The sequence below is a fragment of the Marmota flaviventris genome, chromosome 11 (assembly GCF_047511675.1).
Source record: "Marmota flaviventris isolate mMarFla1 chromosome 11, mMarFla1.hap1, whole genome shotgun sequence".
Classification (NCBI taxonomy): domain Eukaryota; kingdom Metazoa; phylum Chordata; class Mammalia; order Rodentia; family Sciuridae; genus Marmota; species Marmota flaviventris.
Window position 1 is genome coordinate 4028174 of NC_092508.1, and position 17153 is coordinate 4045326.

General features: G+C 55.5%; 1 protein-coding gene across 1 annotated transcript in view; it reads left to right on the forward strand.

Annotated features, from left to right (window-relative positions):
• Nucleotides 1–17153, forward strand: part of Iqca1 (IQ motif containing with AAA domain 1) — a 125262-nt gene that overhangs the window by 61684 nt on the left and 46425 nt on the right. The window contains exons 10-12 of the mRNA XM_034637405.2: nt 10305–10380; nt 15010–15116; nt 15267–15362. Coding sequence (XP_034493296.2) covers nt 10305–10380; nt 15010–15116; nt 15267–15362 — 279 coding nt within the window. The remainder of the gene's footprint in view (nt 1–10304; nt 10381–15009; nt 15117–15266; nt 15363–17153) is intronic.

Below are 17153 nucleotides of genomic sequence, written 5' to 3' on the forward strand. Positions count from 1 at the left end.
GAGGGTGAGAACACAAGCTGTAGACTGGGAGAAAATATTTGCAAACTGTCTAACAAAGGATTGGTATCCCTAGTGTAGAAAGAATTCTCAAAATTTAACAGTATAAAAACAGTTTTCATTGGACCCTTGGTTTTTAAATCAAAATTGTTAAGGATTGCACAGGAGGAGTAAGGGGACTCATGCCGTCACCAGGACCTTTTTTCCAAACCTCTAACCAACTCTGCAGAATTGCTTTCACTTTTTCTTGAAGTCCGTGAGGTGGACCTCACATTGGCTTTGGAAACAAAAACAACAGAAATGGGACACTATGAAGTGCATTCTTCAACTTTTTTCTCTTCTTTTTTTTCCCAAGTCACATATTAAACCATTTGGAATTACTTCTAATGTTTTCAACCAGAACATAACACATGATTTGTCACATGAATGCTAGAGTCTTCTCTAAATTCACTGCAGCCAGTGAATTTAGACTTAACTAGTGCTAAATTCTTCTGGGAACACCCTTGGACCTAGACACTGCACAATTAGCTTTGCAAGTTGTCATCTGTGGGGCCACCCAGCTGTGTCTGACCGCTGTCCCTCCTCTCCAGGCTCTTGGCCCAAGACATATGTGGAGCACCTCTGTACCCACTGTGATGCAGTAAGAGAGGGTGATGTGGAGAAGGGAGAGGCTGAGCACTTGAGCTATTGAAAGAATGGGGTCCTCACCAGGGAACAGAGACCCCAATGGGTAGACCCCCAGAAAAAAATACATGAACTTGTATGTGGAACTGCATTCTCTGGGAGAAAGGCATGTGAGCCTTCTCTGTTTCAAGGGGTCTCTCTCCCTTTTCAACCCAAGAAGCACGGCCTAGGGAAAGGAGACGTTTGGTCACTCAGAAGGGCCACAGGAAGAAGAGACCGCACCTGGAGAGGAGACTGGTGGCCTGCAGGCCCTGGAGCCTCTGTGGATTCATGGAGCATCAGTCAGGGGGTCTCTGGGGCTCCGTTCTTAACCCGGGTCTGCCTAGCTCTGTGGCTGCCACGTGACCAGGAGGGACCATTGCCTTTAGCCAAAGCCCCTGCCCCTCTGCTGCCATCTTCTGTCTGCCCCTGCAGCATCCAGAAGGACCCTGAATTCTGATGGCACCAACCACAGCACTTGGAACCCAGAGCGGTGCACTTGTCACCTCTGGAGGAAGGGACGAGCTCAGGACTTCACTGAGGGGCGTCAGCAAGGTGGACTGGCCGCACTGACAATGCTGGAGGAGCCTGTGGTGCTGGGGGGGTTCCGGGGGTTGCAAGTGGAACTGTAGGAAGGTGGGGGGCGGAGGCAGAGGAGCTGGCTCCAGAACTCTCCACTCCTGCCGGGAGCCCAGGACAGATGCAGGGAGACTGGTTGTGTAGGCAAGGACATGCCCTGCGCAGGAGGCTCTGTAGAGGACAGGGGTGGGTGTGCTGTAAGGAACCCATGTGGCATAGGGGAGAATCTGGGCTCAGCTACACTTTGGGACAGGAGAAAGGGTGAGACCAGAGGGGCCAGGAACAGCCCAGGAAGCAGGATGATGTTCAGCACCGTGGAGTCCCAGGGTACTTGCCCAGGTGTGTGAATTTCTGCAAGAACAGGAAGGTTCTCCTTCTGCACTTCCACAGTGAGCAGGGAGAGCTGAGGACGTGGTGGAGGCAGAGAGCCAGGGGGCTCTGCGAGGAGGGAGGCCCTCTTGGGTCAAAGCTGCACAGAGCAAGTTGGCTGTGCCGGGGCCTGGAGGGGGCTGCCCAGGACTCAGTGGTCCAAGGCCCTGCCACAACCAGGGCCACCAGGGTCAGAACCAGACACAGCAGGTCTCAGCTCTCACCTTTCCCTGATGACCCAGGTGCCAATGTCCAGAGGCTGCATTTCCCAGGCCCCTTCCCGGATCCCACCCCACCGTCCTGTCAAGCACCCCGCAATACTTACCACCCAAGCTGGACACGCTCAGTGCCTTGGGAACGCATAGGTTCCTGTGCCAGTCAGGGCGGCTCTCCAGAGAACTGGAACCAGTGGGGGTGGGGAAGAGAACCTCCAGGAGATAGGGGTGAGGGGTGTGTGTGTGTGTGTGTGTGTGGAGTGTGTAAGAGAGAGAGAGAGAGAGAGAGAGAGAGGACCATGGGCCATCTGCCAGCTCAAAGCCAGTGGCATAGTCTGTGGCCTGAGAGCCAGGAGCCTGCAGTGGGTGAGACTGCGTCCCAGCTCAGGCAGCCGGGCTCCGGTGGGCCTTCCTCCACCTTTGGGTCCTCTGCAGGGCTCCAGGGACCAGATGATGCCACCCTCAGTGGGGAGGGCCGTCCAGGTCCCCCAGTCCACTGGTTCAAATGCTGACCTATTCCAGAAGCACTCTTACAGATGTACCCAGAAATAGTGTTCAACCAGATAGCTAGGCATCGCATGGTCCCCTCAAAGTGACAAGTAAAATTAACTATCTCAGTTTTTGAGTAGTAAAAAAAAAAAAAACACCATAAGTAAAAATCACTTGGAACCCGTCACACAAGATTAACCATCATTAACTTTCGGGTGCTATCTTTCCAGAAGTTTCTTCATGCATGAATGTGAACTGCTTTCTTGTAACACACTGTTCCCACTGGTCACTGACTGTAACGTCCTGTGATGGGATCTGAGTCGGGAAAAGGGGAGGAAGTGCCAAGGAGGAGGGTGGGTTTCCACTCTGGAGACTGAGAGCCCCATGTCAGGGAGTCCTCACGCAGTGGGTCAGCCGGGGCACAGGACAGGGCAGCTCCCCCAGCTGTGAGGCCTTTTGCCAGAGCAGAGCAAGGGGACCGTGGAGTTGGGGTGAGCCTGGGCTGGGGGGTGTGCTCCTGGGGAGGGAGCGCCACCAGGTTCCCATAGCCCCTGGGATCATCTAACCAGGAGGCTCCTCTGGAAAAAACCAAACACCTTCACAAAGAGAATTGAGCAGATACACGTAGGGCCGAGCCGTCTCTCAGCTCTGTTTTGTGTGTGTGTGTGTGTGTGTGTGCAAAAGAATAGCATTCTGAGTCCTGAAAGATACAAAGAGCTGTGAATCTCTGGTGCTGATAGAAATGGATGAGCAAAGAAGCAAAACTACATTCTGAAGGCAGGTTCAGAAATAGTTCTGAGATGCTTGTGTGTGTTTTCGAGTTCAGTTGCACCGGCTAGCATATTATTTTAGTTCATTTTTATTTTAGACTCTTGTCTCTGGCCATGAAGGCTGATTTCCACTTCTAAACCTAGAGAAGTGGAAGATCATCCTTTCAGTGGGAAATAATCAGTGCTTCGGAGGCACCAGTGGGCCCCAGCCCCACCCCAGACACAGACCCTGCAGGGAGAAGCAGGTGCGCTGGAAGCTGCTATGGGGCCAGTTTGACACCTGAACTTGTGAGCTAACCGACATATGCCAAAATGCACGCCTGAACTTTTCATATGTGAAGGGCGCTGCCTTGTCTGAACTTTGCCGCACGCGATGTGCCATCGCAGGGGGAGTGTCAGCAGCCTGCTGCAGGTGCCCACTACTGGCAGTAGAAACCTTCCAGCCTGACCGCCATGCATCGGAGCCACTCTTCAGGCCAAGCAAAAAAGTCTCCTAGTGGTTCACATTGGGGAGGTGCCTCCGCGGGCTGTTGATTATCAGCTACTCGGCCCGTGGTATTCTACCATTCTGTCCGTCTGTTCTCCTAGTTTCACTAAAATGGATAGAATAAAATTCTTGGCAATGAAACCTCTTCTAGAAACATCCCTCCTCAATGCATCCCTGAGTATATCTCAAAAGCATCCTGCCCACGGCACTAGTCTGTGCTGTAGAAAAACAGCTTTCATACAGCAGATGGGAACCTACTAAAAATGGACACTTTTAATAAACCCACTTTATAAATATACTCTTAAAAATCAGAGCAGCAGGCCTCCAGCAGTTTTTTTGTTACAAAGCAACCACTTTGTCCTGAGCAACTTAGTAACCCAGTGGCCGTAGAGAGAGAGCAGGGAGCTGCCCGAGAGGACTGGCTGCCCAGGAGTGTGGCCGAGGGTCACCACAGCACAGGAGACCCTCCCGCTGCTGAATGGGCTGCGAGGTGTCCCAGAAGGCAGGAGCTGTGGAAATGGCTCAGTCTGCAGAAAGAGAAGGTCAGGTGCTGCAGACCCCAGCTGAGAGTGTGCTGGTGGGCGAGGCAGAGGACAGACACCACGCAGGCCCGGCCCAGAGACAGGCCCCGGTGTTGAGAACCAGCCTGCCCCGTTCGTTCACTGTGCGCTCAGCCAGCGAGCCTGGGAAGGGATGGAGAGCGCGGCGATGGAGCATGGCGCCACTCGGGGACCAGGTGTAAGGAACTGGCATGTATTAGTCACTATGGTCTGAACATCTGTGCCCCCCCAAATTCATGTGTTGGAATCCTAATTCCCATTGTGAGGTGTTAGGAGAGGGGGCTCCTGGGAGGTGATCAGGCCATGAGGGAGGAGGTCATGTGGTTAGTGCCCTTATAAAAGAGGCCCGGAGAGCTGTCCTGCCCCTTCCTCCACATGAGGACGCAGCCAGAGGCCCCACCTGTGAAGCAGGGAGTGGCCCTCTCCAGACACCAGATCTGCTGGTGCCTTCATCGTGGACCTCCCTCCAGGACTGTGAGCAAGGAAGTTCTGTTGGTTATCAGGCAACAGCAGCCCAAGCTGACGGGCACACAGGGCAGGACCGTCTTGAAGCAGGACGGATCTGTCCATGGTGAGTGCGTGGAAGGTCAGGAGGACTCTGTCCACTCCCAGACTCCTGGTGTGATGCAAATGTCCAGAAGCAGGCATGACCGTGGGCTGCCTTCACCGTCTCAGGCCCAGGAGAACCTGACCATGGCTCCACTGGGGACCACTGAACCAGTACTGTCCCTTCGCTGGGAGCCTAAGGAGAATGTGCCCCGAGAAGGCAGTGAGGGGGGAGAGCAACCCAGAGGTCCTCGGGGAGCCAGGGTAAAGGAGCCGATAGGTTTCGCCTCGAGCAGACTCTGGGCAGGAAGATCTGGGCAGTCCTGAGGCTCCAGGAATGAGCCCTGGGCTGGTGAGAGGCAATCGGTCGTCTGTGGACCTCACTCTGGCTGCACATTAGGGTTGCCTGGATGGTTTTAAGAAGAAGAAAAGAACCCAGTGTCCACGTCCTGTGCAGAGTGGTCTTGCTGAATTGATCTGGGAACGTGCTGGGCATTGGGAGTTTTGTTTGTAAGCTCCCCACTGGGTTAAGATACGCCCCTAGTGGAGCAGGCTACTCCCCGTCAAGAAGAAGGGAGTGTCGGAATAAGGGCTGGCCATGGCCTCCACCCGAGCAAGCAGGCCAGAGCGCAGAGGCCTGGCTGCACCAGGCGGCCTGGACAGGGAAGGCACCCCCGCATCCATGGGGAAATGTGTGTGATGGCGCAGGAGCGCCCAGGGCCCAGGAACCAACGGGTTAGAGGTGACTCTGGCAGGCACCATGGGCCGAGGACCGTGGTGTGAGGCAGGCCCTGGAGGCGGAGCGGAAGGACACACTCCTGTGCCCCCCCCCGCCAGCCAGTGCTCAGCAAGCGTGTGCAGTGAGCAGACAGGCTCAGACACATTTCCCTGAAACCAAGGCGAGGTCAGAAACTCAGGAAACAAACCCCAAACAGAATGGCAGCGGCGTTCAGCCACACATGAGGAAATACCCCCCAAGGAAACACCGCGTTCCACCTCGTCGTCTGGCCAAACTTGTAAGTCCCCGCAGTGACACTGATATTAACAGACGTGGCATGTGTCCTAGCAAGCAAAGAGGAAGAGGGAGAGTCCTAGCTTAAAGGTGACGGTGAGGGGCTGAGTTTTTCCTCTGGATTTTAAATTTTATACGGCCTTGGGATGGTGTTCTTGTGCAGTTAGTAAGCACTCTTTGCAGAATGTCTGACATGGTTGTACCTGAGCCAGCAGGAGGATGTGGGGGAGCTGCTGCAAGCTGGCCCCTAACTCTCTGGCTGTCCCTGGCTGGTGTCTGTACACAGAGGGCCCCCAGTGGCATGTGGACAGTTCTGAGTGAACAGAGGGCAGGAGTGTGTCTAGGCTCAGGTTCACAGCTGAGAAGGTGGACACACTGGGCTGGGGCACCCTCAGGACCCAGATCCACAAGCTTGATTCTTTGTCCATCTCCCCTGACGACTTCAGAGGTCCTCCCTCTCACACTCCCAGCTGGCCAGTGCTCCTGTGCTTCCCTGCCCCGTGACTGGTGACCGCCTGCCTGCTGGGCTCCTCGAACAGGGCTTCCCTCTGCTCGGAACAGTTTCTGGCCACTTGGCCCAGCTGAGAACCATGGGGGTAATGGCCAAGACGTTTCCATCAGAAAGGGCAGCACTGGGACAAAATGACCGGTGTACTGATCTGACTCTGTCCCAAGAAAAGATTCAAAGGGGAAAATGACTTTGGAATTGGGATGGTGGCTTCAAACCTCCTCATGGAGTCTTCTCTGCCGGCAACCGTCAAAACGGGCAACATATAACCTGTTTAAAACAGCAACCCAACAGAAACACGTGTGACAGGGAAAGCAGAGACTTCCACTGCTCTTTCTCCTCTGGTTGACGCACCTCGTGTAACTGCCAATTACGTCATCACCAATGGAAAGCTGAGCTGCGTTAAGTCCTGGGAATGTTTAGCATTCGCTATTCCAAACCGTCAGGATCAGAAGTTTCCAAAACAGGCCTGACGGTGCTTATTTCCCTGGAGAACTTGGTAGTTATCATAGGAATGAAGTTGTACAGTTATGTTTTTATGAACACGCCTGACACGACGCCCGTTCCATGCAAGGCACTGTGCTAGTTCTACACAGAGCAGGAGACGTCCTCGGGACGGGTGGAGTTCCCACCAGGAGGGGTCTCAGCCCCGGAGAGCCGTGAGAACCTGCTCACAAGTGGCCAATGCGTCTCCACCAAGAAACAGGCGCCCAGAAGAAGGGAATTCTGGCCAGAGAGAAGGTGGGCACCCTCCCGTGCCTCTGCTCCAGCTCCCCACCCCACCAGGGTGGTGTCCCCGTGGCCAATCCTGCCGTACAGCCCTGCCTCATACCAGGTCCCAGCTTGAGGAGCGTGGCTCCAGGTCCCTCCAAGGCCCAGCGCCTCTGTCTGCTCCCTCTCTCTGCCTCGCCAGTCTGTCCCCCTCTTCTTTCCCTGCCCCCACTCATGTCCACCCGCCCAGCCCACGTGTGCTGAACCTCTTCCAGTCGCCCAAACAAAGCTCAAGTCCACGCACGCCGTTGCCTCTGCTGGAAACGCTGTCCAGCCACACGCTCCCTTCCCTGAAGTCCTCCTCCTCCTCTTCCTCCTCTTCATCTATCCATGATGGCCCAGCCTCCCCTCCTGTAGGGGCTCCCAGAGGCCAGCAGGGACCATATGAGTATTGAAAACGAATGTCGACTGAAGAGTGTTCAGATCCATGGGTCCTTAGTGAGCACTAGAGAGAGAAGGGAGATGGGAGGAGACGGACGAGAGAGAGCCAGGTAATAAATAACGCCCCGGGACACCCACCCCAGAGACTTCACTTCTCGGTCTGTGATCCGTCTCCACCAGGTTCCTCCTTGCCCCGTGCTGCTGTGTCTGCTTCCCAGGCAGGTTTGGCTTTCCAGACTGTGTCCTGGCAGCCCCGAGTGGCTGACCCCAAGCTTGTGTCCTAGATGGGCTTCTTAATCCGAGGCCATTGGTTTCAGGGGGCCCTGGAAGGTGGCTAGTGGCCTCACAGGTTTGAGCCCCTAGTATTTCTGGGCCCAGTGCTTCAGGGCAGGTGGCTTCCCACCAGCCTCAGCACCCTGCATGTCGTATAAGCTGGGGTCCAGGGTCCTGTGAGCCCCAGACGTGCCCTGGACCTCCACTGTGCAACCCTCGGGCTCTCCCATTTCGAATGTCTCCCTGTCCTCCCTAAAAGCTCCAGGAAAGCCAGAGCATGTCCATACCTGCAGCCTGGTAATACCTGTTGGATAGACCAATGGACCCCTCAGCCAAGCAGAGCTGAGCTACCTGGGTCAGAGGTTGGTCAGAGTCCAGGGCGCTCAGCACAGATGGGTATCAGGGACCCAGAAACTGTGAAGGCCAGCTGGACACTGACCATGCCATGGGGCAGGTGTTTGATCAAGGCGGACCACAGGGAGCCATTGGAGGTATCTGGGCTGGCCCCTCCCTTGACCAGAGCTGTGTTTGCTTCAGAGATAGCTGACAGGACCTAGTGTGGATTGGGGTGGGAATCACATTCCCCAGGGAGCGGGCACCGCAAGCTCTGGATTGGAACCCACTCCAGGAAGCCCAAGGCCATTCCCTCACACGTGGCCCACCATGACCACACCTGTCCAGCTAACAGTCGGTGTGTGCTCAGTTCAATGCCACTGGCCCGAAGCCATGTTGGCCTCCTTAGCAGGTGGGAGGTGGCGATGAACCCGGTGGTCCCTCCATTTGACAGTTGTGTCTTCTTCTAATGTGTTAGGAAACTCTGACCAAGGTGCCAGACCCTTTCCCGGTGTCTGGCTTCACTCCCCATGATGCCTTCAGGGTTTGTCCTGTTACAGTGTGTCAGTGCCTCCGTCCTTCCACGGGAGTGTCCACTCTGTTGTATGGACATTCCACATTTACCCATTTCTCTAAGGATGGGACATGTACGCTGCGGTTCTCCTCTAAGCCAACAACTGTCCTTCCAATGCCCATGGCAGACAGGTAGAGGTGCAAGACCCCGGGGCTGATGAGGCCTCGCTGCGCCCAGGGCCCTCTGTCTGGTGGGAATGGAAGGTGATCACAGGAAGGACACAGATGGGTGGGCAAGGCCCGGCCAGTGTGCAGATGGGGAAGCTGGCCCCCGGGGGCCAGGCAGCCATGGAAGAGGATGGCTGGGGGAGAGAAGTCCTGCCAAGTCCAAGGTCATCAGAAAGCCTTCGAGGAGGGCAGCCTTCAGGCAGAGGGGCAGCAGGAGGAAGGAGCAGGAAGCAGAAAAGAGCTGCCATTGCGCCTTCCCTGTGGCCTTCTGGGTGTGGCTGCAGCTTTGTCAGGTGGGAGGTGACTCATGTGCAGGTGGCAGGAGCAGGCGGGACCTGGTCTGGGTGCCACTCCTGGGAGCGCTGGCTGGGCCTGCTGGAGGGCTTGGACTCTGTCCTGTGGGGACCAAGGCCCTGAGGAGCTCTCACAGGGGTGTCACTGTGGGGCTTCAAAGGAAGGAAGCCATCAGGTTGGATCTGCCCTCCCGACCCTCTGGCAGGACAGAGGGTGGCCCTGAGTGGCCGTTGGGAGCAAGGGGCCCAAGCAGAGGGGAGAGTTCCCCAGAAAGTGTAGGAGGCAGAGCAGGCGGGGTCTGCTGCCTGCTTGGCTACAGGATGAAGGAGAAGGGGAAAGCCAGGGTCCCCAGCAGGCGCTGCGCAGCCCAGGGCATGTGGGCGCACCGTGGGTGATCGGGGGCTGCACCCAGAACCTGACCCTGGAAGGGCTGTCGGGTGCCCTGAGCCGCAGTGCTCACAGCAGTCGGTGGCACCGTCTCACGTTGCCGCATCCTCAGCTCCTCTAAAGGCGGGGAGTGCAGCGCGAAGCTCCTCACAGACATGGTAAAGACCAGCGTGTCCCTTTTGCCCTTTCTGAGGGTGATGGTCAGGGGAACATGACTCCTGGGGTGGTACAGACGTTATCCTGTGGCTCTCCCAGCTGGGAGGTGATGGGCCTGGAGGCCCAGGGACAGAGACGACTGGGAACCTGGGGCTAGGAGCAGAGCGCTGCCCATGCAGGTGGGGGTAGTTACCATCCCCCTCTCAGCGCACTCAGCAGCAGGAGCCAAGGAGGGCGAGGCCAGGTGCTCTCTGCCCCGGCTGCAGAGGCCAGTAGGACCCGGCTCTAGGAAGGACGCTGGGCCCCTGGCAGCAGGTTGCTGCCCAGGACTGGTTTCCAGGTTCAGGTGAGCAAGAGGAAGGAGCAGTTCTTGTCCCTGTGGAAGCCCAGGACTGGTAAGTGACACAGTGGAGCGCAGGATGGGGACAGCTCCCAGCCAGGTTGTGGAAACTCTGGAAGGGATGGGGAAGGATTCCGCCTTCTGCCACGGAAGGCCCCAGGTCATTATAAGACAGGACCAAACCATGGGCTGTGTCCCCCTGGGAGACCCTGAGGAGGGAAAGCAGAACAGGCAGGGGACATCTCGCTGAGCCGGCCATCCGTGCCCTGTTGGTGGACACAGCAATCCTTGCTCATGGTGGCCAGGAGCAGAGCCCCCTGGTGACCCAGCGGGACCGTCATGACAAACCACTGTCCGGCACTACCACATATGCGCCTCTTACTAGCTGACCTTCAGCCTGCGGTTAACAAGGACGTTGTTCTGCTCTGAACAGGAAGAAGAGGAGGAGTGGAAGATGTCAAGGAGCGCCTTCCTCCCCTCCATGAAGGAAGGGAGTGACGTGTACAAAGGTCAGTCTGGAGAGTGCTCCTGGCCACCGGGCACCCAAGGGCACAACCAAGAGAGGCAGCCAGCTGCAAGCCACCAGGGTTCCCTGTCGGTCACCCGTTCCTTCTGGTGGCTTAAAGGCATGTACTTGGTGGCTGAGTGAGACACACGCGGGACAAGAACATGTTCAGAACTTCTGTCCTATTTTTTGGGTCTTCATTCTTCACCTGACTGTTCTCCTGCTTGGTGGAGGGAGGAGAAGTATTCCCTAGATTGTTCTCATGGAGGAAATCCACACCACGGGCACACGGGATGCGGGGTCCCGTTAGAGCAGGGCCGTCCCCGAGTCCTCCCAACAGCTGTTCAACAGGATTCGCACGGCCAGAATCTGGCACGATCCGAGTATGAATTGGTCTTCCAGACCTCTCTATTTTAATTTGCTAGAACTCTGATCCAGTTCCTCTAGTGCTCCTCCACCCTCAGGATAAAGCCCAATGCAGAGTGACCTGTCAAAATGACCCTGGTCATTAGTACTATTGTGGAAATTCCTGAAAAATGCAATAAGAATCTTCCCAAACCTCAGTCCGTCACATGCTTCCTTCCCAATTCTGACTTATCTGGACAGCGCTGGTACTGCCACTGACATAGACCTATTTGTTTTAAAGTTGATTCAAGGTTTTCATCTCAGTAAAGTGTGTCTCATCCTGAGGGACAACGTCAACATAGTTTTAGGTTTCCCATGATAGCTTTATGAGATAACCATGTCCCTGTGCCACCTCAATCCTGACAGACCCCGAGTGCCAAGAAGGGCCCAGCATTTCACCCAGTGCCAACTGAGGTAGAGCCACAGGGCACTGTGACGTCCACAGGACATGGCACCTGCTCTCACAGGGAGGAAGGAGGTCAAAGAGAGTCAGCTAACGTTGACTGAGTGCCCAGACACATTGCTGTCCCTGTCGAGAGGCGGCGGGGAGGCCACCGGCCATCCAGGGCTGAGGCTCGTCAGCTCTTTAACCCGCAGCAGCGCGGAGCAGGCGGCAGCTAGCACTCACGTGGCCTCCTCACATGGCCACTCAGCCAACGCTGACAGGGTGGCTTCAACCTGTCAGTGTGAACCAGCCTGAGGTGGGAAGGTGACCCCGCACAGCTGCTGCAGTGTTGTGGCTGCAGCCGTGGATGGGCTGGGAGGTGGCGTGAGCAGGGCCATTGGTGTTGGCGAGGATGATGGCAGTGACATCCGGCAGGTCTGGCTAGCGAGGGCGCTGCAGGGTCACAGGCCTAGCTGAGGGCCCTCAGGTGTGTCAGTAACAAGAGCAACAATGTTATTAAAACGCTGCTTTGCACACGGCTGTCTTTGGCCCTGAGGACAGCCCCCCTTGGTGTCGCACTCTGGTGCAGGACCTCCCAGCCTTCCAGAGGGTCCCTCGTGGTGTGCTCTGCAGCCCTCCCCTGGGAGCTGCCGGGCAGTGTCGTCCTTGGCCTTGGCCTTCCCTTGACATTGGGGACATCCTGCTGCTGTCCCACTTTCTTGTCACTCCCTCATTTTGGGGAGCCCGTCCTCAGGAGGCCCAGAGGAGCTCCCCTGGGAGCTGCAGGGGCCCCTGTGTCTGCAGCTGCACTCACACTCAGGCTGTGGAAGGCCCAGCTCCCTTCTCCTACGTAACTTGGAGAAAACGAGGGCAAGAGGAAGACAGGTAGCGCACAGGCCTCCGCTCCCACTTGGGCAAGTCAGGAGGGAGCCTGGAAGCACACCTTGTGGACATTAGGAGGACCCAGGACCTGAGGACCGCGGAAGGCTCCTGGGGAGCTGGGTGCTCACCTGCTGCTGGGCCCCGCACTTCCTCCAGGTGCCTGGCTCTCCCCACTGCCAGGTCCTTGTACTCTGTCCCCACTGCCCTGCAGCCCATGTGAAAGGAGCCACCCGTGGGCAGCTCACCCTGCCTGGCTCTCCCTACCAGCCTTGAAGTTAGTGCCAGGGTCCATCCTGAGGCTTCCTGCAGCCGGGTGCTGAGTCCCTGGGACAGGACCTTCTACCTGCTCTGAGAGCAGCACCCGGCCATAGCAGCACTCAGCAAAGTCCCAGTTTAACAACTGGACTCATTCCACCTGTTCTTGAGTGAAAGAATGAACATGGGAATGAATGTCATAGACAGTGTGACCGAGGTAGACAGGCGGGACAGTGTTCTGATCGTCCTCTGCTACTCTGATTCTGTAACAATGTGCACACATCCCTTTGACAAAACGCAAAAATTAATTTGGGGAAAATCTAACATTCCCATGGGAAGCTCAGCCTTGCAACCTGCTAAGCCACACAGGAGAGCTCTCGAGCTGTCCCCGCCTTTTGTGTCATGTCTGTTTCCTCGAAGGCTGAGAAACCGAGCAGCGTCCCTCCAGAAGGGCCTGCAGTGCCCTCCGTGCTGGACGGTGCCAGGAATGTGCTATCTGCCAGGTCTTTGGTAACTTGAAGAAATCAAATCTCTTCATCTTAGAATTCTTTTCTTTACAATCAAAGGTTTTCCTTTTCAAATAAGACATTAGCATTTTAATCACTCAGATTAACCCCCCTGGGCCCCTCCTGGGCCACTCTCCCCTACGTGTGAACCAGCCCTGGCCTGCTTTTCACATTCTTGGGATAAAAGCCAGTTGGGGCAGTTGCTGCCCTTGAGGGTCATGCTCAGCTTCCTGCAATTATAAATGCCCATGAAATTCTTAAAGGGATTGAAAAGTGCCCTGTGCAAAAGTGTCATGAGAAAAGCAAAGTTTCGGTGGAAAACTCAACCCGTTGAGACCATCTAGGGGGAAATAGGAAAAGCCTGTGCGCGGTGCTTCATTTTAAAACATCTCTGCAACTCGGGCCAGAGAATGTGTTACTTGCAACTGTTTGTACATAAATAACCAAGCTGTGCTCCCTTTCTGATATGTATTCTGCGCTCCTTTTATTGTTGGATCAGTCGTTCCCAGATTTTAGTGTATCCAATGAAAAAGAAAAGCAGCTCCCTGTAAATTACAAAGCCATTTTGCTTTAAAATACCTTAATGTGACAGGTGGGTTTTGCTGTTGGTGAAGACTTAGCAATCCTCCAGGGGAACCTGCTTGAAAAAGCTATTACTAGTAAATGGCGCATTCCAACACATTGAAGCCTTTCCTAGTGTTTTTGAGGGGAAAGGTTATGATTTTCAACCCATAAAGGAAGCATCTGTTATTCCTACAGTTTAAAGCATTCCGTAGTTTAAGCTCATGTACGTTTCAGAAAATGCACTAATGGCAGCACCTGCCTTCAGATGAGGGCACCATCAGCCAGGGCAGCCATGGGGGATCTTGCAAGCTAACCGTAGTGCACATTCTGGGGGGATTCACGGTGAAGAAGAAGCTTCCCGCCGTCACCTGCTTCTCTTTAACGACGCCAACAGAGTGTTGTGGACAATTTACACGAAACTTTTCTGACGGGTCTCTGGCTGGGTCGCAGGGAGGATTATTTACGAGAACAGAACTTGAGCCCAGGCCTCCAGCCATCTCCTGCAGGCCCACTCCCCTCCAGCCGCCCTTCCGGGTCCTCTCCCCTTTGGACTTCACACCTCAGTTCCAAGCTGGTCACCTCCCTGGTCTGGGTTACGGCCCCTTGAACTTCACCCTCCCCCTGCGGTCACCCTCAGAGGACTGCAGACCCACGGAGGCAGGACCCATCCCTCTCCCCACCCCAGCATTCTCATCTGCTTGTGCCCCTGTCACCCGGCCACCTCTCGTGTGGCTTCTGTACGGGGAACTGCTGTGAAAATTCTACCCTCTGTGTGGTTTATTTCTTGTCTGTTCATTCCAAGGCCACACTAGGCATTCTATTCTAGAAGAAATCTGGGGCCTTTTAACAGCATCATCTTCAAAAATCCCACCCCTGCAACCTTGGGTCCCACAAGGCTCAGCCTCGCATCTGGGTGGCAGAGACGGCCATCAGCTGGCACCTCTCACAGCCCTGCCTGGCCCAGTTCCATCATTTTTCTTTTTGGTGGGAGGTAGGTAAGCAGAGCCTGCGAGGACCCTTCTGGACCTTGAGTGACCCAGACAGGCTCTGCTCCCGCCGTCCCCTGCTTCTCTGAGTGATATAGGTCATCCTTGTTTTCTCTTGGGTCACATTTCTCTGGATCCAACTCCTGAACCACCAGGGGAAGGCAAGAGGGAAGTTCAAAATGTGTGATTTCCAAAACATTCAAAAAGTAATTCAAAAAATATACTGTTGGTTAGGAGAAAGCAGCACTCGTGGGCTTGGCCTGTTTGCAAGTATCAGGGAAGGGTCAATCACAGGGAGGGGTCAACGGTGGGCAAGTGCAGCAGCCACAACTCTCACACTTCAGTGAATAATAAAGTGATAGAACACATCACAGAAATAGAGCCTGTCATTGTCTGGTCCCACTGCGCATGCTGTTTTACTGGTCTGAGTCACGGGACAGGGTACCATCTGCCTGTTTCCCATTAGCAGTTCTCCTCTTTGTCAAGGTATTACATTAGCGTGCCCGTAAGTCCGTCCTCTCTGGCCTGTTTTATTCACGCTCCCCCGACAAGAGGATGAAAGGGAGGCTTGTGTTGGTCCTAACAGCAGCTTCCTGAGGCCCGCGTGCTGACGTCCTCTCGTTCTCTCTCCCTTGCCCTTCTCGGTATAGACACGTGGATGAATAAAGATGAATCTCAGAATTTCCCTCAAGACTATGACGAAGAGCTGATCAAGAAGGAGAAACGAAAGGAAGTGGAGGCGGAGATCAGGGTGCAGGTACAGCACACCTGTCACCGCTCAGTGACTCGGCTTCTTGGCACTGCCTGCTCGTGACCACCCTTCAGATTAGAAGCAGTTTTTGAATTTCACCAAGAAAACCACCAGGCATGCAAGGTCACTGAGAAGTGGTGTTTCATCTTCCCGCAGGTTGATGAGTTGATGCGACAGGAGCTAAAAAACCTAAAACTAGCAGTGAACAAGGAAATCGAGCTTCCGGTCAGAGCGGGAAAGAAAGGGAAGAAGGTGAGTGTGAGGATGTGGGGCAGCGGGGGGGAGGTGGCTCGTTCAGTGACAGGATGGAGGCCCTGCCTGCACAGTGGGGCGCCCGGGTGGGCCACCTAGCAGACCAGGTGGCTGTCCCCAGGACCTCGAGGGGCAGCACGCCTTCCTTTGGTAAGCTCAGTGGGTCGGCCTCTTGGCCCTCTGAGGGGACTCATACACAGGCTCCACTCTGTCCTCTGACAGTAACTTCCTCGACCCCTCAGCAGGGGCAGCATCAGATGCCCAAGCCCCATGGGCAGGATGAGAACTACCAGAGGAGCCAGAGCTCATGCCCAAGTGCCCCTGCCTCCTCTCCCCCTGGAGGTAGATCTTTAAAGATGGCCAGTGGCAACGACCAGGCTTGTGGGGGGTGGGGAGGTCAGAACAGAAGGAATCGGGTGAGTTGGCCCTTAAGTTTCCCCGACCCTGTCTCCCCTGGTATGGAGCAGCCACCTGGACTAGAATATCCAAAGTTCATGTACTTGGTCCCCTGCTTCACCTTCAGAGACGGGGAGCAGAGGACAGACACGCAGCCTGCATTCGGCCCTTCAGGGGAGTTAGAGACAGTCCTGCCACCGGGGCCAGAATACCCAAGGCAGAAGGCCAAGATGTCACCCTGGGGCATGGGCATGAGCACGGCAGCTGAGCCTCTGACACTTCCCCAGGGTCTGTGGCCGAGGGACAGACACAGTCCCTCTGGGGTTCTCCACACTCACGTCTGGCTTTCCCAGCCCAGGGGCCCGTGGCCCGGGATGACGCTCCTAGCCCATATTATCCTGGTTTCACAGTTCAACTCTGAGGGCAACTGAGCTCCCCGCACACTGTGGCCCCATGAGGTCCTCACTCCCTAGTGAGGGCATCTGTTCCTACCCCTCAGCTCCATGCATGTCTCTCAGATCTGCAGTCAAGGCTGTTTTAATGACTGGATGTGGAAATTCAACTGAACAAAACCAGACGTGAAACTGGACCCCCCTGGCTGGGATCAGCTTTCCCCTGTCACCAACCACCTCACTGCCTACCTCACCCCAGATCAGACCAGGCCCACTCGCTCTCCGGGCAGCCACCTTCTCATCTCCTGCAGGCTGGCTGCCCTCGCCACGATGCCAGGGATTGTGCCGTCACAAAGGATATCAGGGTGCTCCAAGAGGTGGACTGCAATTGTGGAACCACAGAGCGTTGCATACCCAAAACTCCAGTCCAGGTGACCCAGGGGTGAACCCTGGGATGTGACGGACTGGGATTTAATTCCATAAGCCGGACGTTCACTGGGCACTGTGTATTCCTCCGTGGGAAGACCACGAGCCACAGAAGAGACGAAGCAGGAGGAATCCGAGGGGCTGAATCTGTTGGTAGTCACCCAGCACTTTCCAGGAAGAGTGGCTTGACCAGAGTCTATCCAGAGTCCAGAGTCCCTCACTGTCTCCAACTCCCCTGAAGGGCCCGAGTGCAGGCTGCGCGTCTGTCTTCTGCTCCCCTGGCACCCAGTGAGTCCTCAGTGTGTCTTACTGAATAAACTATGTGTTACATCTGGATCCTACGCAGATTGATCCCTGTAGACTAGGGGGCGTTTCGGGTGTCACTGTGGCCTCAGGAGCATCCCACCACCTCCTCTCCTGCCTGGAACTCAACTCCTGATGAGTGGCTGCACTGCCATGTCATTCTCTTAAGGAGGGCGAGTCCCCAGCCTGCTTCTCTCGACAATCATATTTCCCATCACAAATTAATCAGCTTTGATTGTGGTCTGTTCCACCCTCTGGTGATTTGGAGATCCGG